At 46.1% G+C, this 21330-nt stretch overlaps 2 protein-coding genes across 4 annotated transcripts in view; one reads left to right on the top strand and one right to left on the bottom strand.

Moving 5' to 3' along the window:
- Positions 1 to 21330, bottom strand: part of ABR (ABR activator of RhoGEF and GTPase) — a 182490-nt gene that overhangs the window by 58537 nt on the left and 102623 nt on the right. For all 3 annotated transcript variants that reach the window (XM_081337907.1, XM_081337905.1, XM_081337906.1), the window contains 7 exons: positions 21057 to 21197; positions 15907 to 16028; positions 14171 to 14336; positions 11650 to 11772; positions 10155 to 10230; positions 8149 to 8253; positions 1251 to 1325 (listed from right to left, as the gene is read on the bottom strand). In XM_081337907.1, coding sequence (XP_081194033.1) covers positions 1251 to 1325; positions 8149 to 8253; positions 10155 to 10230; positions 11650 to 11772; positions 14171 to 14336; positions 15907 to 16028; positions 21057 to 21197 — 808 coding nt within the window. The remainder of the gene's footprint in view (positions 1 to 1250; positions 1326 to 8148; positions 8254 to 10154; positions 10231 to 11649; positions 11773 to 14170; positions 14337 to 15906; positions 16029 to 21056; positions 21198 to 21330) is intronic.
- Positions 1 to 21330, top strand: part of LOC308660160 (uncharacterized protein) — a gene marked incomplete at its 5' end in the record, with an annotated part of 159864 nt that overhangs the window by 13113 nt on the left and 125421 nt on the right. The window lies entirely within an intron of this gene.

The following is a 21330-nucleotide window of genomic DNA, read 5'->3' on the forward strand; positions in this document are numbered from 1 at the left end:
TCCACAAGCCGTAAAACACGGAAGTGTAACTTATGAGCTCTGATTGGTTACATGGGTTCTAAGCCCCCTTCTAGCTCATTTCTAGCCCCCCTTTGCGTTGCTAAATTATAGCTAAATATCTTGCAACCACGTCTCAAGCAAAGGTGACAGGTGTCTTGCTAAGGGTCTTAAGTTTCCTGCACCATTTGTGGTTTAGCTACAAGCGAGACATAGGTGGTTAGCTGTAACTGAACTCTGTGCTGGCCTACGAATTGTGGCCGACAGTTGAACTTGTGGTTTGGCCTCTTCCATTTCCTTGTTCTTTCCTAACTAATGCACACATTTTCTTCATGCCTCACTTTTATGTCCTACCTCACTTTTATGACATGCAGCATTTTTATGGATTCTTTGTATCTTTCTTTATGGCCTGCCTCCAAGTGGGGAAAGCTGTTAAAATTCACCCCTTTGGTCAGTGTTTCCTAACCTTGGCTGGCTGGGGGATTCTGGGAGTGGAAGTCCACCCCTCTTAAAGCAGGCTGGCTGGGGGATTCTGGGAAATGAAACCCACCCCTCTTAAAGCAGGCTGGCTGGGGGATTCTGGGAGTGAAAGTCCACCCCTCTTAAAGCAGGCTGGCTGGGGGATTCTGGAAGTCCACCCCTCTTAGAGCAGGCTGGCTGGGGAATTCTGGGAGTGGAAGCCCACCCCTCTTAAAGGATGCTGGCTGGGGGATTCTGGGAGTGGAAGTCCACCCCTCTTAGAGCAGGCTGGCTGGGGGATTCTGGGAGTGGAAGTCCACCCCTCTTAGAGCAGGCTGGCTGGGGGATTCTGGGAGTGAAAGTCCACCCCTCTTAAAGCAGGCTGGCTGGGGGATTCTGGGAGTGAAAGTCCACCCCTCTTAGAGCAGGCTGGCTGGGGGATTCTGGGAGTGGAGGTCCACACCTCTTAAAGCAGGCTGGAGGAGGAGAAAGAGGACTGTGGGGTCTACGATGCTCTCTCTGAGCTTAGTTGTTTTCTGCAGACGTCTCATCACCCAACTGGGGAACATCATCAGTGCTAGAAGGGAGGAGGGGAGGATGGTTGTAGACCCAGATCTGCCCCTTGCAAAGTGACACCCACAATAAGGGGTTCCCCTGGACCCCCCACCCCAGACCCTCCCTAGGTGAATCTGCAGCTGGGTCAAATCATACCCTACAAGGCGCTGGAGAGGGGAAGCCAAAGGGAAGATGCAAAAAGTAATCTAACAGATCTACTAAATCCATTTGGCACTTACTGGCAGATTGCTTGAAGCCCTTGACCGAGTGGACGATCACGTGCAAAAAGCCGCACATTCCTAAAGGTTTGTCATCTGCGGAGGAGGAACCGGGGAGGGAAAAGAGAGAGCCATTTACGGGCCTTTATTTTTTGCCCCCCCAATTCTCATTTTATTTTCAAAGTTAAAAAAACAAAATGCAGGCAATCCCCGACTTACAATGGTTCTTTTCGTGCAGGGGTCTTCCAACTTGGCCCTTTTAGGACTTGTGGACTTCAACTCCCAGAATTCCTCAGCCAGGCACGCTGGCTGAGGAATTCTGGGAGTTGAAGTCCACAAGCAGGGGTCTTCCAACTTGGCCCTTTTAGGACTTGTGGACTTCCAACTCCCAGAATTCCTCAGCCAGGCACACTGGCTGAGGAATTCTGGGAGTTGAAGTCCACAAGTCCTAAAAGGGCCAAGTTGGAAGGCCCCTGTTTTAGTGACTGTTCAAAGTCACAGCATCCCTGGAAAAGGTGAGTGACGACCGTTTTTCACACTGACGACCACTGCAGCATCCCCCTACTCAGGTGATTAAAAAAAATCAGCCGCTCGGCAACTGTCTCCTATTTACGACGGTCGCCACATCCTGGGGCCTCAGGTGATTTCCCCTTTTGCGACCTTCTGACAAGCAAAGTCGATCGTGGAAGCCGGATTCGCCTAACAATGGCAATGATTCGTTTAAGTGCGGTGGCAAATCAAGGTCGTAAAATGGAGCAAAATTGACTTTAACAAATTAATTTAATTAATTAAAAGAGACCTGTCTGAGATGGTATAGGTCCTCCTGCTTGAGCAGGGGGCTGGACTAGAAGACCTCCAAGGTCCCTTCCAACTCCTATTCTATTCTGTTCTGTTATTCTGTTCTGTTCTGTTCTATTCTGTTCTTCTGTTCTGTTCTGTTCTATTCTATTCTATTGTTGTTAGCTGCGAAGTCGTGTCCGACCCATCGCGACCCTATGGACAACATTCCTCCAGGCCTTCCTGTCCTCTACCATCTTCTGGAGTCCATTTAAGCTCACGCCTACTGCTTCAGTGACTCCATCCAGCCACCTCATTCTCTGTCGTCCCCTTCTTCTATTGCCCTCGATCTTCCCCAGCATTAGGCTCTTCTCCAGGGAGTCCTTCCTTCTCATTAGGTGGCCAAAGTACTTGAGTTTTAGCTTCAGGATCTGGCCTTCTAAAGAGCAGTCAGGATTGATCTCCTCTAGGACTGACCGGTTTGATCGCCTTGCAGTCCAAGGAACTCGCAGGAGTCTTCTCCAGCACCACAGTTCAAAGGCCTCAATTCTTTGGCGCTCAGCCTTTCTTATGGTCCAACTTTCACTACCATACATTGCAACTGGAAAGACCATAGCCTTGACTATACGCACTTTTGTTGACAGGGTGATGTCTCTGCTTTTTAGTGTGCTGTCTAGATTTGCCATGGCTTTCCTCCCGAGGAGCAAGCGTCTTTTAATTTCTTGGCTACAGTCCCCATCTGCAGTGATCTTGGAGCCCAGGAAAATAAAATCTGTCACTACCTCCATTTCTTCCCCATCTATTTGCCAGGAATTGAGAGGGCCAGATGCCATGATCTTGGTTTTCTTAATGTTAAGTTTCAACCCAAGTTTTGCACTCTCCTTCTTCACCTGCAACAAGAGGCTCTTTAGTTCTTCTTCACTTTCTGCCATTAGAGTGGTATCATCTGCGTATCTTAGGTTGTTGATATTTCTTCCGGCAATCTTAATTCCAACTTTTGATTCATCTAGCCCTGCCTTTCTCATGATGTGCTCTGCATATAAGTTAAATAGGCAAGGCGACAGTATACAGCCTTGCCGGACTCCTTTCCCAATTTTGAACCAATCAGTGGTTCCGTGTCCAGTTCTCACTGTTGCTTCTTGACCCGCATATAGGTTTCTCAAGAGACCAATAAGATGGTCTGGTACTCCCATCTCTTTAAGAACTTGCCACAGTTTGTTATGATCCACACAATCAAAGGCTTTAGCATAGTCAATGAAGCAGAAGTAGATGTTTTTCTGGAACTCCCTAGCTTTCTCCATGATCCAGCGTATGTTGGCAATTTGATCTCTAGTTCCTCTGCCTCTTCGAAATCCTGCCTGCACTTCTGGTAGTTCTCGATCCACATACTGCTGAAGTCTAGCTTGTAGGATTTTAAGCATGACTTTACTAGCATAAGAAATGAGTGCAATGGTGCGATAGTTTGAACATTCTTTGGCACTGCCTTTCTTAGGAATTGGAATGTAAACTGATCTTTTCCAATCCTGTGGCCACTGTTGAGTTTTCCAAATTTGCTGGCAAATTGAGTGTAGCACTTTTACTGCATTGTCTTTTAAGATTTTGAATAGCTCAGCTGGAATACTGTCACCTCCACTAGCTTTGTTGTTGCTCAGCTTTTCTAAGGCCCACTTCACTTCACTTCACATTCTAGGATGTCTGGCTCGAGGTCAGTGACCACCTCATTGTGATTATCAGGGACGTTAAGCTCATTCTTGTATAGTTCTTCTGTGTAATTTTGCCACCTCTTCTTAATCTCTTCTGCCTCTGTTAGGTCCCTGCCATTTTGGTCCTTTATCATGCCCATTTTTGCATTAAACGTTCCCTTCATTTGTCCAATTTTCTTGAAAAGATCTCTGGTCCTCCCTATTCTATTGTTTTCTTCTATTTCTTTGCACTGTTCATTTAAGAAGGCATTCTTATCTCTTCTAGCTATTCTCTGGAATTCTGCATTCAATTGGGTGTATCTTTCTTTTTCTCCCTTGCCTTTCGCTTCCCTCCTTTCCTCAGCTATTTGCAAAGCTTCCTCAGACAGCCATTTTGCTTTCTTGCATTTCTTTTTCTTTGGGATGGTTTTGGTTGCTACCTGTTGTACAATGTCACGAACCTCTGTCCATAGTTCTTCAGGCACTCTGTCTATCAGATCTAATTCCTTAAATCTATTTGTCACCTCTACTGTATATTCAACAGGGATATGATTTAATTCATACCTGACTGGCCTAGTGCTTTTCCCTACTTTCTTCAGTTTAAGCCTAAACTTTGCAAGGAGAAGCTCATGGTCTGAGCCACAGTCAGCTCCTGGTCTTGTTTTTACTGACTGTATAGAGCTTCTCCATCTTTGGCTGCAGAGCATATAGTCAATCTGATTTCTGTGTTGACCATCTGGTGATGTCCATGTGTAGAGCCGTCTCTTGGGTTGTTGGAAAAGAGTGTTTGCTATGACCATCGTATTCTCTTGACAGAATTCTATCAGCCTGTGCCCTGCTTCATTTTGTACTCCAAGGCCAAACTTGCCTGTTATTCCGGTTATCTTTTGGCTTCCTACTTTAGCATTCCAATCCCCCATGATGATAAGAACATCATTTTTTGGTGTTAGTTCTATAAGGTGCTGTAGTGCTTCATAGAACTGGTCAATTTCATCCTCTTCAGCACTGGTGGTTGGGGCATAGACTTGGACTACTGTGATATTGAATGGTTTCCCTTGGATTCGAACTGAGATCATTCTGTCATTTTGAGGATTGTATCCCAGTATTGCTTTTCCTACTCTTTTATTGACTATGAAGGCTACTCCATTTCTTCTGAAGGATTCTTGCCCACAGTAGTATACCTGATGGTCATCTGAATTAAATTCACCCATTCCTGTCCATTTTAGTTCGCTGATACCTAAGATGTCAATGTTCAGTCTTGTCATCTCTTGTTTGACCACGTCCAGTTTTCCTTGATTCATGGATCTTACATTCCAGGTTCCTATGGAGAAAAAATCTTTACAGCATCGGACTTTCCTTTCACCACCAGACACATCCACAGCTGAGCGTCCTTTCGGCTTTGGCCCAGTCGCTTCATTCTTTCTGGCGCTACTAGTACTAGCCCTCTGCTCTTCCCCAGTAGCATATTGGACGCCTTCCGACCTGAGGGGCTCATCTTCCAGCGTCATATCGTTTTGCCTTTTGGTACTGTCCATAGGGTTTTCATGGCAAAGATACTGGAGTGGGTTGCCATTTCCTTCTCCAGTGGATCACGTTTTGTCAGAACTCTCTGCTATGACCTGTCCGTCTTGGGTGGCCCTGCACGGCATAGCTCATAGCTTCATTGAATTACGCAAGCCCCTTCGCCACGACAAGGCAGTAATCCATGAAGGGGATTCTATTCTATATTCTATTCTATATTCTATTCTATTGTATTCTATTCTTCTGTTATTCTATTCTATTCTATTCTATTCTATCCTATCCTATCCTATCCTATTCTATTCTATTCTATTCTATTCTTCTGTTTTGTTCTGTTCCGTTCTGTTATTCTATTCTATTCTATTCTATTCTATTCTATTCTATTCTATTCTATTCTATTCTATTCTATTCTATTCTATTCTATTCTATTCTTCTGTTCTGTTATTCTATTCTATTCTATTCTATTCTATTCTATTCTATTCTATTCTATTCTATTCTATTCTATTCTATTCTATTCTTCTACTTCATTCCATTATTCTATTCTATTCTATTCTATTCTATTCTATTCTATTCTATTCTATTCTATTCTATTCTATTCTATTCTATTCTATTCTATTCTACTTCATTCCATTATTCTATTCTATTCTATTCTATTCTATTCTATTCTATTCTATTCTATTCTATTCTATTCTATTCTATTCTATTCTATTCTATTCTATTCTATTCTTCTGTTCTGTTATTCTATTCTATTCTATTCTATTCTATTCTATTCTTCTACTTCATTCCATTATTCTATTCTATTCTATTCTATTCTATTCTATTCTATTCTATTCTATTCTATTCTATTCTATTCTATTCTATTCTATTCTATTCTATTCTATTCTATTCTATTCTATTCTATTCTATTCTATTCTACTTCATTCCATTATTCTATTCTATTCTATTCTATTCTATTCTATTCTATTCTATTCTATTCTATTCTATTCTATTCTATTCTATCCTATCCTATTCTATTCTATTCTTCTGTTTTGTTCTGTTCTGTTCTGTTATTCTATTCTATTCTATTCTATTCTATTCTATTCTATTCTATTCTATTCTATTCTATTCTATTCTATTCTATTCTTCTGTTCTGTTATTCTATTCTGTTCTATTCTATTCTATTCTATTCTATTCTATTCTATTCTATTCTATTCTATTCTATTCTATTCTATTCTATTCTATTCTATTCTATTCTATTCTATTCCATTCCATTCTATTCTGTTCTATTCTATTCTATTCGTCTCATTTAGCAACAGACATTTTGTGGTTGTAAGTCCAGGACAACCTGTATAGGCATTGCTGTATTTGCTGTAATATTTGCATTTAAAAAAAAAAAGAAAAAAAAAGTTGACATATAGTTAGTCCATGACTTAGAACTGTAGGAGTACCTCTACGAAAAAAAAATAGAAAAAGAAAAAAGAAACTAACAACCATCGAACATCTTGTCTCTCTGTGTGTGTGCATGCGTGTATACACACACACACACACACACACATGCAAATGGTGAATGGCTTTCATTTCATTTGCTCAACTGCAACCTAAGCAACGCGCTAGGCAGGGAAACATCACACTAAAAAGTGAGATTCCCCGGATTGCACACAGGATCCTGTTAATTAAAGGGGCCGCGGTGCTTGCAAAGAGCAGAGAAGCCACTAATTTGGGGTCACGAGTAGGAAGGAGCCCCCACCGGGCTTTGTTCCCCACAGGCTGGTTTTTAGGAACCGTTTTTTGTGTTTTGTTTTTTGCCGCGCGTGCCCTGGGTGAATCACCAAGAAGGCTCCAGCAATCAGGTTAACGAGCTTTAAAAAGTGCCTTAATTGGCCGCCACTTTTCCCAAGCAATGTATGGCTTAACAACTTCAAGTACTAAGTAATGACTTGGGAAAACAAAAAAAAAACCCTGTTTCGTGGCCTCCCACGTTTCAAAAAATGAAAAAAAATATCTCATTTTCCCCCCAACAGTTTGCAAAGCATCTCTTTGCAAGCATACCGCCACCTAGTGGTAGGAAAAGGACAAATCTGAAAATTGGAGCTTAACAACGACAACAGTAATAATAATAGTAATAGTAGTAAACCTCCCTTTGGTTCTCCATGACAGAGCCTCGCAGAGGCAGAACTTTTACTATACACATTAGAAAACTACAACGTGACGTGACTTTTCGACACGATCGCCATTCAAACTGAGGCACTTGTCCTAACAACAACAAGAGTTGGAAGGGACCTTGGAGGTCATCTAGTCCAACCCCCTGCTCAGGCAGGAAACCCTATACCATTTCGCACAAATGGCTGTCCAGTCTCTTCTTAAAAACTTCCAGTGTTGGACCATTCACAGCTTCTGGAGACAGGTTGTTAATAATAATAATAATGTTGGAAGGGACCTTGGAGGTCATCTAGTCCAACCCCCTGCTCAAGCAGGAAACACTATAGTATTTCAAACAAATGGCTGGCCAGTTTCTTCTTAAAAACCTCCAGTCTTGGAGCATTCACCGCTTCTGGAGGCAGGTGGTTCCACTGGTTAATTGTTCTCACTGTCAGGAAGTTTCTCCTTAGTTCTAGGTTGCTTCTCTCCTTGACTAGTTTCCATCCGTTGCTTCTTGTCCTGCCTTCAGGGGTTTTGGAGAAGAGCTTGACTCCCTATTCTTTGGGGTAGCCCCTGAGATACTGGAATCCTGCTATCATGTCCCCCCTCGTCTTTCTCTTCATTAAACTAGAGACATACCCAATTCCGGCAACCCTTCCTTGTCTGTTTTAAACTCCAGCCATCTAATCATCTTTGCTGCTCTTCTCTGCCCTCTTTCTAAATGACTGTGGGAGGCTGCAATCGGTCGCAAACGGAAGCCGGTTGCCGAACGCGCAACTTGCAATCATGTGACAAGAAGGTGCCAGGGGCCAAAGCGCACTCACCGTCCGTGTTGCTGGTCAGAGGGATGTTGTGCACCGTCCGCAACTTGAAACAGGATCCCATCAGATACTGCAGCTCCACAGAACTTAGCACAAAGGTCTGGAGGTCTAAGGGGGGGATTGCAAAGGTTTAGCAAAAGGCCAGGAACACGGAGAGTCTCCTGGCTGGGCGTGGGGAGCGGAGGAATGTGTGTATGTGTGTGTGTGTGGGGGGGGTGTCATTATGGGAAGAGATTAGAAGGGCAGCAGCTTTGGGGAGAGGAGGGCGCAAAAACGGCAGCACAAGTCACAAGGATGCGACAGAAGCTCTACGGAAGCATCCTTTGTCCGAAAAGGACCGGGGGGGCGGAGTCAAAAGAGGAAGAAGCCTAGAATCCCTGCGTAGCCACAAGCAAACTCAGCCCGGCCCTCCTTGAATGCCGTGGAGCTTTATCGGACTCTGAGCAGGTGCTAGCACCAAGAGTTGAGCAAGATTAATGCCAGGCGGGAAGGTCCAATTAAACCCATTTCCTGTTAAAAGCCTCTGCGCGGGGTGTCTTCTCAACTAACCATTCGCACCTGCTTGGAGTTAGATGGGGCCGACGCCCTCGAGGGAGGTTGGACTGCGTTCAGTTGTGGCTACGTAGAGATTCTAGGCTGGAGCCTTTCTTGACTCCGCCCCTGGTTTCTGCCACTCCTTACCCTACTTCTCATCTTGTTCGTCTCGTCTTTTTCCCTTTTATGTTTTGTGCCTTCCTTTCCTTCCCTCCTCTTTTTCAGCCTTTTTTCTCTCCTTCCTTTCCTCCCGCCTTCCGTTTTTCAGCCTTCCTCCCACCCTCCATTCCTTTTTCTCCCTTCCTCCCTTCTTCTTTCCCTCCCCCCTTTCCTTCCTTCCTTCCTTTTTCAGCCTTCTTTCTCCTTCCTTTCTCCTTTCTCCCTCCCTTCCTTCTTCCCTCCTTCCTTCCCTCCCCCTTCCTTCCCTTCCTTCCTTTTTCAGCCTTCTTTCTCCTTCCTCCCTTCTTTCTCCCTGCCTCCCTTCTTCCTTCCTTCCCTCTCCCCCCTTCCTTCCTTTTTCAGCCTTCTTTCTCCTCCTCCCTTCCTCCCTCCCTCCTTCTTCAGCCTTCTTTCTCCTTCCTCCCTTTTTCTCTCCCTGCCTCCCTCCCTCCCTCCCTTTTTTCTCCCAACCTCCCTCCCTCTTCCTTCCTTTTTCAGCCTTTTCTCCTCCCTCCCTCCCTCCCTCCCTTCTTCCTTCCTTCCCTCTCCCCCCTTCCTTCCTTTTTCAGCCCTTTCTCCTCCCTCCCTCCCTTCTCCCTTCCTCCCTCCCTCCCTCCTTCTTCAGCCTTCTTTCTCCTTCCTCCCTTCCTTTTTCTCTCCCTGCCTCCCTCCCTCCCTTCTTTCTCTCTCCCTCCCTCCCTTCTTCCTTCCTTCCCTCCCTCCCTCTTCTTCCTTCCTTCCCTCCCTCCCTCTTCCTTCCTTCCTTTTTCAGCCTTCTTTCTCCTCCCTCCCTCCCTTCTTCCTTCCTTCCCTCCCTCCCTCTTCCTTCCTTTTTCAGCCTCCTTTCTCCTCCCTCCCTCCCTCCCTCTTTTTCCCCTTCCCATTTCCTGTCCTCCTTCTCAGGCGCAAAGCACCAGGTCCACTTAAATGGATTCACTGCAGCATAAGCTACACACATGATTTATTCTCAGCTAACAGCCAGCATCTACTTAGTTAGTTAGGGGTCAACGGCACTCAAGGAAGGCTGGACTTAGTCCGCTGGTGGCTATGTTCTAGGTTGACTCTCTTTTTGACTAACCACCCACCGCTTCTGCCATTCCTTCTTCCAGATCCCGTGACTCCAAGGTCAGCCTCGCCCACAGAAAAACGGGGGGAATAATATCCCCGAGGAAGCACGGGGACGCTCTTGAACCTCCGCGGGAAGCCCCTAGCAACCCAGGAGAAGTTCCACCCCGGGAACCTCTCGTTTCATAAGACCACCGGCTGAAAAAAACCAAGGTGGACTCAGGGGCTGGATCGACCACCTGAAGGCTTACCTTTCTTCTGCAGTTTCTGGATCGCCTCCCGCCACTCTGACCGCTCGTAGTCCGAGGACAGAAGGAAGAGGTAGCTCTAGGATGACCAGAGAGAGCAAGAAAAGGGGCTTTGTCAAAGGGGTGTGGCAATTCCCTAGGGAGAGTTGTGGGGTCCCGGGTGGTCTCTCTGAGTCTGGGTGGTTTTCTTGCAGACGTTTCACGACCCAACTAGGTAACATCATCAGTGCTGGAAGGGAGGAGGAGGAAGAGGAGGAGGAGGGGGGAGGAGGAGGAGGAGGAGGAGGAAGAGGAAGACTGTGTGGTCCTGGGTGGTCTCTGAGCTGGGTGGCTTTCTTGCAGATGTTTCACAACCCAACTAGGTAACATCATCAGTGCTGGAAGGGAGGGGGGTTTGCAGAGTGGAGGAGGAGGAGAAGGGGAAGAAGAGAAGAAGGATGGGAGGAGGGAGGGAGGAGGAAGAGGAAGGGAAGAGCAGGAGGAGGAGGAGGAAGAGAAGAAGGGAGGAGGAAAAGGAGAAGGAGGAGGAGCAGGAGGAGGAAGAGGAGGAGGAGAAGGGGAAGAGGAGGAGGGCAGGAGGAGGAGGAGGGAGGGAGAGGAGAAGGAGGAGGAGGAGAACAGGAAAAGAAGGGAAGAGAAGGAGGGGAGGAGGAGGAAGAGAAGGAGGAAGAGCAGGAGGAGGAAGAGGAGGAGAAAAAGAAGGGGAAGAGGAGAAGGAGGGCTGAAGGAGGAGGAGGTAGGGAGGGGAGGAGGAGGAGGAGGAGGAGGAGAACTACTACGGGGTCTTTGGTGCTGCAAGAGAACAACCGAGTTCCGAAAAACCCCACGGTCTCAAGTTGACTTTTGCAAATTGGTAAGCCCCAGAAAGCCTCAGGGGATCCATGGGAAATGCACTTTCTCCCCAAGTAGCTGAAATTGTGCCTGTTCCAGATAATAATAATAATAATAACAACAACAACAACAACAACAACAAAGTTGGAAGGGACCTTGGAGGTCATCTAGTCCAACCCCCTGCTCTGGCAGGAAACCCTATACCATTTCGGACAAATGGCTGTCCAGTCTCTTCTTAAAAACTTCCAGTGTTGGAGCATTCACCACTTCTGGAGGCAGGTTGTTTAATAATAATAATAATAATAACAACAACAACAACAACAACAACAACAACAACAACAACAACAATAATAATAATAATAATAATAATAATAATAATAATAATAATAATAATAATAATAATAATAAAGTTGGAAGGGACCTTGGAGGTCATCTAGTCCAACCTCCTGCTCAGGCAGGAAACCCTATATTATTTCAGACAAATGGCTGTCCAGTCTCTTCTTAAAAACTTCCAGTGTTGGAGCATTCACCACTTCTGGAGGCAAGGAGTTCCACTGGTTAATTGTTCTAACTGTCAGGAAATTTCTCCTTAGTTCCAGGTTGCTTCTCTCCTGGATTAGTTTCCATCTGTTGCTTCAAGTCACCCCTTCTCATCCCCACTTCCTACCTTGCCGTTGCGGTTGTGGATGCGCAAGGGGATGGAGGGCGAGTTGAGCAGCAACCAAAACTCGTTGTCGAACATTTTCTTCTTGAGGCGCTCCATGGCTCGGCTCTGGCCTTTATTCGCCTTCTGTGGAGGAAGAAGAGGAGGAGGAAGAGGAGGACTTAGGACAGCTGAACCAAACCTCCCAGCTGGACCCTTGGCCAAAAGGTCTCAGCCCCACATCCTGAGGCTCCCTCCTCCATATCTGCACAGAGAGGACCTTGGAGAAGGTATATGCAGCGACCCTTAAGCAGTGGTGGGGTTCAGCCGGTTTGTACCGGTTCACTAGAACCGGTAGCTAAATTTTGCTGAGTTCGGAGAACCGGCTGAATGAACACCGCTTCCGGAAGTCCATTCTAGGCCTGGGAGGGTCCTAGAACGGCCCGCCAGAAGTGCATGGATGCCACTTCCGGAAGTTTGCTCTGGGCCTGGGAGGCCTGGAGGAGGCCACCCAGGCCTAGAACAGCCCGCCAGAAGTGCATGGATGCCACTTCCGGAAGTTCGCTCTGGGCCTGGGAGGCCTGGAGGAGGCCACCCAGGCCTAGAACAGCCCGCCAGAAGTGCATGGATGCCACTTTCGGAAGTTCGCTCTGGGCCTGGGAGGCCTGGAGGAGGCCACCCAGGCCTAGAACGGCCCGCCAGAAGTGCATGGATGCCACTTCCATAAGTCCCTTCTGGGCCTCGGAGGTCCGGAGGAGGCCTCTCAGGCCTAGAACAGCCACCAGTAGTGCATGGATGCCACTTCCGGAAGTTTGCTCTGGGCCTGGGAGGCCTGGAGGAGGCCACCCAAGCCTAGAACGGCCCGCCAGAAGTGCATGGATGCCACTTCCATAAGTCCCTTCTGGGCCTCGGAGGTCTGGAGGAGGCCTCTCAGGCCTAGAACAGCCACCAGTAGTGCATGGATGCCACTTCCGGAAGTTTGCTCTGGGCCTGGGAGGCCTGGAGGAGGCCACCCAAGCCTAGAACGGCCCGCCAGAAGTGCATGGATGCCACTTCCATAAGTCCCTTCTGGGCCTCGGAGGTCCGGAGGAGGCCTCTCAGGCCTAGAACAGCCACCAGTAGTGCATGGATGCCACTTCCGGAAGTTTGCTCTGGGCCTGTGAGGCCTGGAGGAGGCCACCCAGGCCTAGAACGGCCCACCAGAAGTGCATGGATGCCACTTCCAGAAGTTCGTTCTGGGCCTGGGTGGCCTGGAGGAGGCAACCCAGGCCTAGAACGGCCCACCAGAAGTGCATGGATGCCATTCCGGAAGTCCGTTCTCAGCCTCGGAGACAAGGAGGTGACCTCCCAGGCCTAGAACGGCCCACCAGAAATGCATAGATACCACTTCCATAAGTCTGTTTTGGGCCTCGGACGCCTGGAGGAGGCCTCCCAGGCCTAGAACAGCCCGCCAGAAGTGCATGGATGCCACTTCCAGAAGTCCCTTCTGGGCCTCGGAGGCCCACAGGAGGGCTCCCAGGCCTAGAACGGCCCGCCAGAAGTGCATGGATGCCACTTCCATAAGTCCCTTCTGGGCCTCAGAGGTCCGGAGGAGGCCTCTCAGGCCTAGAACAGCCACCAGTAGTGCATGGATGCCACTTCCAGAAGTTTGCTCTGGGCCTGGGAGGCCTGGAGGAGGCCACCCAGGCCTAGAACGGCTGCCAGAAGTGCATGGATGCCACTTCCGCAAGTTCGTTCTAGGCCTGCATCCAATAAGAGAACCGGTTGTTCAGGTATTTGAATCCCACCACTGTCCTTAAGGAAACGTGAACTGCACCCGGGAAAACAAGGCCGCGTGAGAAAGAAACTCAGGGTGGTCCTTTCTTGATTCTCTAATGTATCAAAGAGAGTAAAATGAGGAAATACTGTCAAACTTTCAAGATTCTGCTTATTCTTCTATCAAGTAAGCTGAGTCCTAGTGCAGACAGTCCTCAACTAGCAACTATTCGCTTAGTGACCGTTCAAAGTTACAACGGCACCCCAAAAAAGTAACTTATGGCTGTTTTTCACACTCAACCACTGTTGCAGCATCCTTGTGGTCACGTCATCAGAATTCAGGCACTTGGCAACTGACTCATACTTACGACGGCCAGGGTGTAATTCCCTTTTGTGACCTTCCGACAAATAGTCAACGGGGGAGGCCAGATTCGATTCCCGACCGTGTTTCTAATAAGAACTGCAGCGTTTTGCTCAAACACGGTGCCAGGAAACGTCGTAAAATGGAGCGAAAGTCACTTAACATCTGTCGCGCTTAAATTTTAGGCTCAATTGTGGTCATAAGCTGAGGACTACACTTATTCCGTGGGTGTTTTTCCCGGTAGTTGAAGGGGGGGGGCGGTTATTTTGTGACCTGATCTCCCTTGAAGGACTGACACACACACACACACACACACACACAGACTTTAACCCATGACAACCTCTTGGAATCCGATTCTCCCACAAGCTAAAGCCAGCAGCTGTTCTTAAATGAAACACGCAGTCGGTCGTTATAAGCGAATCCACCGACCTCCTTCAGCACTTCGCTCTTCATGGAGGAGATCTTGATTTTCATGTCTTCCAGGTCGTGGTCAGGCATGGCCTGGACGTGTGGACACAGGTCAGACTCTTCCAGGGAAGGGAAGACCAGCTCGGCCAACGGAATGTACCACTTGCACTCATACTGCTGGTGTTTTCTGTGGAGGGAAGGCCAAGCTTAGCCTGAACTGGCTCCGGAACGGTCTGGCCCAGCCCAAAATCAACATAGTAGGACAATCCAGCCAGGATGGGAGGCCACCAGGAGAACCCAGAGAGCTCACTTCCATATTGTGGGCCAAGAAAAATCCAAGGACCCACCAAGACTCAGCCTGCACTTATCTTTTATCCAAACCACATGGACAGGGAAATCCTTTTTTATATGGCTGACTATTAATTCTATCCCATCCCATCCCATTCTATTCTATTCTATTCCATTCCATTCCATTACATTACATTACATTCTATCCTATTCCATTCTATTTTTTATTCTATTCTAATATTATTCTATTCTATTCCATTTAATATTTTCTATTCTATTCTAATATTATTCTTTTCTATTTTCTATTTTGTTCTGTTCCATTCCACTACATTCCTTTCCATTTTCCATTTTCCATTTTCCATTTTCCATTTTCCATTTTCCATTTTATCCTATCCTATCCTATCCTATCCTATCCTATCCTATCCCATCCCATCCTATCCTATCCTATCCTATCCTATCCTATCCTATCCTATGTAAAGGCAAAGGTTCCCCCGCACATGCGTGCTAGTCGTTTCCGACTCTAGGGGCCGGTGCTCATCTCCGTTTCAAAGCCGCTTGTCCGAGGACGTCTCCGTGGTCATGTGGCCGGCATGACTAGACACCAAAGGCGCACGGAACACTGTTACCTTCCCACCATAGTGGTCCCTATTTTTCTACTTGCATTTTTACGTGCTTTTGAACTGCTAGGTTGGCAGAAGCTGGGACGAGTAACAGGCGCTCACTCTGTTACGCGGCACTCGGGATTCGACCTGCCAAACTGCCGACCTTCTGATCGACAAGCTCAGTGTCCTAACCCACTGAGCCACCGCATCCCTTATTCCAGACATGTCAAAGACAAGGCCCGGGGGCCGGATCCGGCCCGCGAAGTGGTTTCATGCGGCCCGCGAAGCCATCCTGGAAACAGTGAGGGAACGGCCCCCGCTGCCTTGGCCCTGGCCCAGAGACCCTCCTTCTGCCAGAGACCCCCAGATCTGACCCACTCCTGCCCAGGCCCCCATAGGCACCCTTGATGCCAACGATTTAGAGCTGGCCACGCCCACCCAGTAGGCCACACACACACTAGCCACGCCCACCCAGTAGGCCATGCCCACCCTGGCCATACCCACCGGCCCCCTGAGGGCAACTGCAATGCTGATGCGGCCCTCAATGAAATTGAGTTTGACACCCCTGCCTTATTCTATTCTATTCTATTCTATTCTATTCTATTCTATTCTATTCTATTCTATTCTATTCTATTCTATTCTATTCTATTCTATTCTATTCTATTCTATTCCATTCCATTCCATTCCATTCTATTCTCTAATCTAGTATTTTCCAATTGGGCCACTTTAAGACATGTGGAATTCCAAGAATTCCCCAGCCAGTCTCAAAAGCGGCCAAGGTTAGGAAATTGTGCTTTAATCATTTCCCCACAGGGTCTCTTCTCCCCACGGCTTCTTCGCAGCCCTCCCTCTTCCCCCAAGCCTCACCCGACGCCCGTCTTCTTCAACTTGGCGCAGAGCAAGACGTCCGTAAATAGGAAGACGTGGCGCAGCTTGCGAGACCCCTCCGCCACCTCAACCAGGAAGCCATCCTTGACCAGTTGGCGGGTCTGCAAAAGAGGAAGAATGCTTTAAAAAAACAAACAAACCCACAACCCCATAACTCCAGAAAGGCACTGTGGCTTTTCCTATAGGACAGGATAAGGCCCGCTCCGAACGGCATGCTCGGAGACTAACTGGGAAACTGGGGACATCGGAACGCCAAGGACGGCCTGGGAAATCAGGGCTTAATTCTAGGTTGAATCACCGATTCTTACCTCGCAGCAACGGAGAGGTTGCTGCAGGCATCAAATTCATTTCCTAAATCCGTCAATCAAATTTATATAGCCCTCCATTTTGTTTCAAAGCAACTCTGAGCAGCGTACAACAATCAAATAGAACCCCAATGTTAAAAAAAAAATTACAAACCATTCGTTGTAAAAAAAACACATGATTTTTTACTTTCATTGCATTGTCATTTGGTGGGGTTAGGGATATCTATTTCTGATTATTTTAATTATCTATCTATCTATCTAATCTATCATCTATTTATTTGTCTATTTATTACAGTCTGTCTATTTATTGCAGTCAGTCTTCTATCTCTCTGTCTATTAGTCTGTCTGTCTATCTATCTATTAGTCTACCTACCCACCCACCCACCCACCCACCCACCCATCTATCCATCCATCCATCCATCCATCCATCCATCCATCCCAGTCAGTTTGTCTGTCTGTCTGTCTGTCTGTCTGTCTGTCTGTCTGTCTGTCTGTCTATCTATCTATCTATCTATCTATCTATCTATCTATCTATCTATCTATCTATCTCTATAGAATTAGGATTTGAGGTTACAATCCCCTCCCTAAGCAAAGAAGCAACCTGTAGTTACAGTATATAGATGTATAGAGTAATATATTACAGCTAATCTATCTATCAATTTTACAGGCTGTCCATCTTACCTCAAAGTAACTTTGATTTATTTCTGATGATTTTAATAATCTATGCTTTAAAATCATCAGAAATAAATCAGTTACTTTGAGGTAAGATGGACAGCCTGTAAATTTTAGATAGATAGATAGATAGATAGATCTCTCTCTCTCTCTCTCTCTCTCTCTCTCTCTCTCTCTCTCTCTCTCTCTCTCTCTCTCTATATATATATATATATATATATATATATATATATATATATATCCCCTTCATGGATTACTGCCTTGTCGTGGCGAAGGGGCTTGCGTAATTCAATGAAGCTATGAGCTATGCCGTGCAGGGCCACCCAAGACGGACAGGTCATAGCAGAGAGTTCTGACAAAACGTGATCCACTGGAGAAGGAAATGGCAAACCACTCCAGTATCTTTGCCATGAAAACCCTATGGACAGTACCAAAAGGCAAAACGATATGACGCTGGAAGATGAGCCCCTCAGGTCGGAAGGTGTCCAATATGCTACTGGGGAAGAGCAGAGGGCTAGTACTAGTAGCGCCAGAAAGAATGAAGCGACTGGGCCAAAGCCGAAAGGACGCTCAGCTGTGGATATGTCTGGTGGTGAAAGGAAAGTCCGATGCTGTAAAGATTTTTTCTCCATAGGAACCTGGAATGTAAGATCCATGAATCAAGGAAAACTGGACGTGGTCAAACAAGAGATGACAAGACTGAACATTGACATCTTAGGTATCAGCGAACTAAAATGGACAGGAATGGGTGAATTTAATTCAGATGACCATCACGTATACTACTGTGGGCAAGAATCCTTCAGAAGAAATGGAGTAGCCTTCATAGTCAATAAAAGAGTAGGAAAAGCAATACTGGGATACAATCCTCAAAATGACAGAATGATCTCAGTTCGAATCCAAGGCAAACCATTCAATATCACAGTAGTCCAGGTCTATGCCCCAACCACCAGTGCTGAAGAGGATGAAATTGACCAGTTCTATGAAGCACTACAGCACCTTATAGAACTAACACCAAAAAATGATGTTCTTATCATCATGGGGGATTGGAATGCTAAAGTAGGAAGCCAAAAGATAACTGGAATAACAGGCAAGTTTGGCCTTGGAGTGCAAAATGAAGCAGGGCACAGGCTGATAGAATTCTGTCAAGAGAATACAATGGTCATAGCAAACACTCTTTTCCAACAACCCAAGAGACGGCTCTACACATGGACATCACCAGATGGTCAACACAGAAATCAGATTGATTATATGCTCTGCAGCCAAAGATGGAGAAGCTCTATACAGTCAGTAAAAACAAGACCAGGAGCTGACTGTGGCTCAGACCATGAGCTTCTCCTTGCAAAGTTTAGGCTTAAACTGAAGAAAGTAGGGAAAAGCACTAGGCCACTCAGGTATGAATTAAATCATATCCCTGTTGAATATACAGTAGAGGTGACAAATAGATTTAAGGAATTAGATCTGATAGACAGAGTGCCTGAAGAACTATGGACAGAGGTTCGCGACATTGTACAAGAGGTAGCAACCAAAACCATCCCAAAGAAAAAGAAATGCAAGAAAGCAAAATGGCTGTCTGAGGAAGCTTTGCAAATAGCTGAGGAAAGGAGGGAAGCGAAAGGCAAGGGAGAAAAAGAAAGATACACCCAATTGAATGCAGAATTCCAGAGAATAGCTAGAAGAGATAAGAATGCCTTCTTAAATGAACAGTGCAAAGAAATAGAAGAAAATAATAGAATAGGGAGGACCAGAGATCTTTTCAAGAAAATTGGAGAAATGAAGGGAACGTTTAATGCAAAAATGGGCATGATAAAGGACCAAAATGGCAGGGACCTAACAGAGGCAGAAGAGATTAAGAAGAGGTGGCAAAATTACACAGAAGAACTATACAAGAATGAGCTTAACGTCCCTGATAATCACAATGAGGTGGTCACTGACCTCGAGCCAGACATCCTAGAATGTGAAGTAAAGTGGGCCTTAGAAATGCTGAGCAACAACAAAGCTAGTGGAAGTGACAGTATTCCAGCTGAGCTATTCAAAATCTTAAAAGACAATGCAGTAAAAGTGCTACACTCAATTTGCCAGCAAATTTGGAAAACTCAACAATGGCCACAGGATTGGAAAAGATCAGTTTACATTCCAATTCCAAAGAAAGGCAGTGCCAAAGAATGTTCAAACTATCGCACCATTGCACTCATTTCTCATGCTAGTAAAGTCATGCTTAAAATCCTACAAGCTAGACTTCAGCAGTATGTGGATCGAGAACTACCAGAAGTGCAGGCAGGATTTCGAAGAGGCAGAGGAACTAGAGATCAAATTGCCAACATACGCTGGATCATGGAGAAAGCTAGGGAGTTCCAGAAAAACATCTACTTCTGCTTCATTGACTATGCTAAAGCCTTTGATTGTGTGGATCATAACAAACTGTGGCAAGTTCTTAAAGAGATGGGAGTACCAGACCATCTTATTTGTCTCTTGAGAAACCTATATGCGGGTCAAGAAGCAACAGTGAGAACTGGACACGGAACCACTGATTGGTTCAAAATTGGGAAAGGAGTCCGGCAAGGCTGTATACTGTCGCCCTGCCTATTTAACTTATATGCAGAGCACATCATGAGAAAGGCAGGGCTAGATGAATCAAAAGTTGGAATTAAGATTGCCGGAAGAAATATCAACAACCTAAGATACGCAGATGATACCACTCTAATGGCAGAAAGTGAAGAAGAACTAAAGAGCCTCTTGTTGCGGGTGAAGAAGGAGAGTGCAAAACTTGGGTTGAAACTTAACATTAAGAAAACCAAGATCATGGCATCTGGCCCTCTCAATTCCTGGCAAATAGATGGGGAAGAAATGGAGGTAGTGACAGATTTTATTTTCCTGGGCTCCAAGATCACTGCAGATGGGGACTGTAGCCAAGAAATTAAAAGACGCTTGCTCCTGGGGAGGAAAGCCATGGCAAATCTAGACAGCACACTAAAAAGCAGAGACATCACCCTGTCAACAAAAGTGCGTATAGTCAAGGCTATGGTCTTCCCAGTTGCAATGTATGGCAGTGAAAGTTGGACCATAAGAAAGGCTGAGCGCCAAAGAATTGAGGCCTTTGAACTGTGGTGCTGGAGAAGACTCCTGCGAGTCCCTTGGACCGCAAGGCGATCAAACCGGTCAGTCCTAGAGGAGATCAATCCTGACTGCTCTTTAGAAGGCCAGATCTTGAAGCTAAAACTCAAGTACTTTGGCCACCTAATGAGAAGGAAGGACTCACTGGAGAAGAGCCTAATGCTGGGAAAGATCGAGGGCAATAGAAGAAGGGGACGACAGAGAATGAGGTGGCTGGATGGAGTCACTGAAGCAGTAGGCGTGAGCTTAAATGGACTCCAGAAGATGGTAGAGGACAGGAAGGCCTGGAGGAATGTTGTCCATAGGGTCGCGATGGGTCGGACACGACTTCGCAGCTAACAACAACAACAACATATATATATATATATATATATATATATATATATATATATATATATATATATATATCTTTAAAATCATCAGAAATAATTCAGTATATAAAGTTACCTTGAAGTAAAATGGGCGGCTGGTAAATTTTATAATTTTTTAATATAAAAATATATACATTTTATATAAAATGTAGATAGACAAATAGAATGATAAATAGATACAATATAGATATGATATATAGATATATACAAATTTTACAGGCCGCCCATCTTACCTCACGGTAACTGACGGTAAAAGCTGCCCAGAGTCGCTTCAAAATGAGACGGATGGCAAACAAATTTAATGAACAAATGAACCACAAATCAATAATCGTTATTAAAAACAATTTTTAAAACATTACAAATGTTCACACACGGCCTTAGAACCCTACAACAGCCGTGCCGACTCCCTCCCTCCCGAGGCACTGCACTCATCCTGATCGCGTGAATGGGTTTCTTAACTCTGATAGAGCCTCCAGTCACAGGGGCAGTGTATCTTGGAATCTTGGCAACCTCCACCTAGAGAGGAATCTGCTTTGGAAAGAATTCATGGCTGACTATTGGTTGGGAACCCATTCTGGTGTAGAGAGAAAGAGAGAGAGAGTCTGTCTTTTTTTTTTTTAGGAACCCCCAAATGCCTCACGCCTGATATCACACCCAACGGCCCACTTGCCTCTCCTTTCGGGGTAGTGACGGCCGTTCTGCGAGGATCGATGTCCTCATTGATGCTGGAGAGGAAATTCTGGGAAATCCGAAGGGCGTCCTGCAGAAGTGGGTAATCGGGGTGGTCGGCCGGCGTGTGCTTCAGCAGATCCTGGAGACACCCCCCCCCCAAAAAAAGCATTTTTTTAAAAAAATCATCACATCATAACAGAGTTGGAAGGGACATTGTAGGTCATCTAGTCTGACCCCCTCCTCCCGCCCAAGCAGCAGACCCTACTATACCA

The sequence above is a fragment of the Vipera berus genome, assembly GCF_964194415.1.
Source record: "Vipera berus genome assembly, chromosome: 1".
In the NCBI taxonomy this organism is placed as follows: Eukaryota; Metazoa; Chordata; class Lepidosauria; order Squamata; family Viperidae; genus Vipera; species Vipera berus.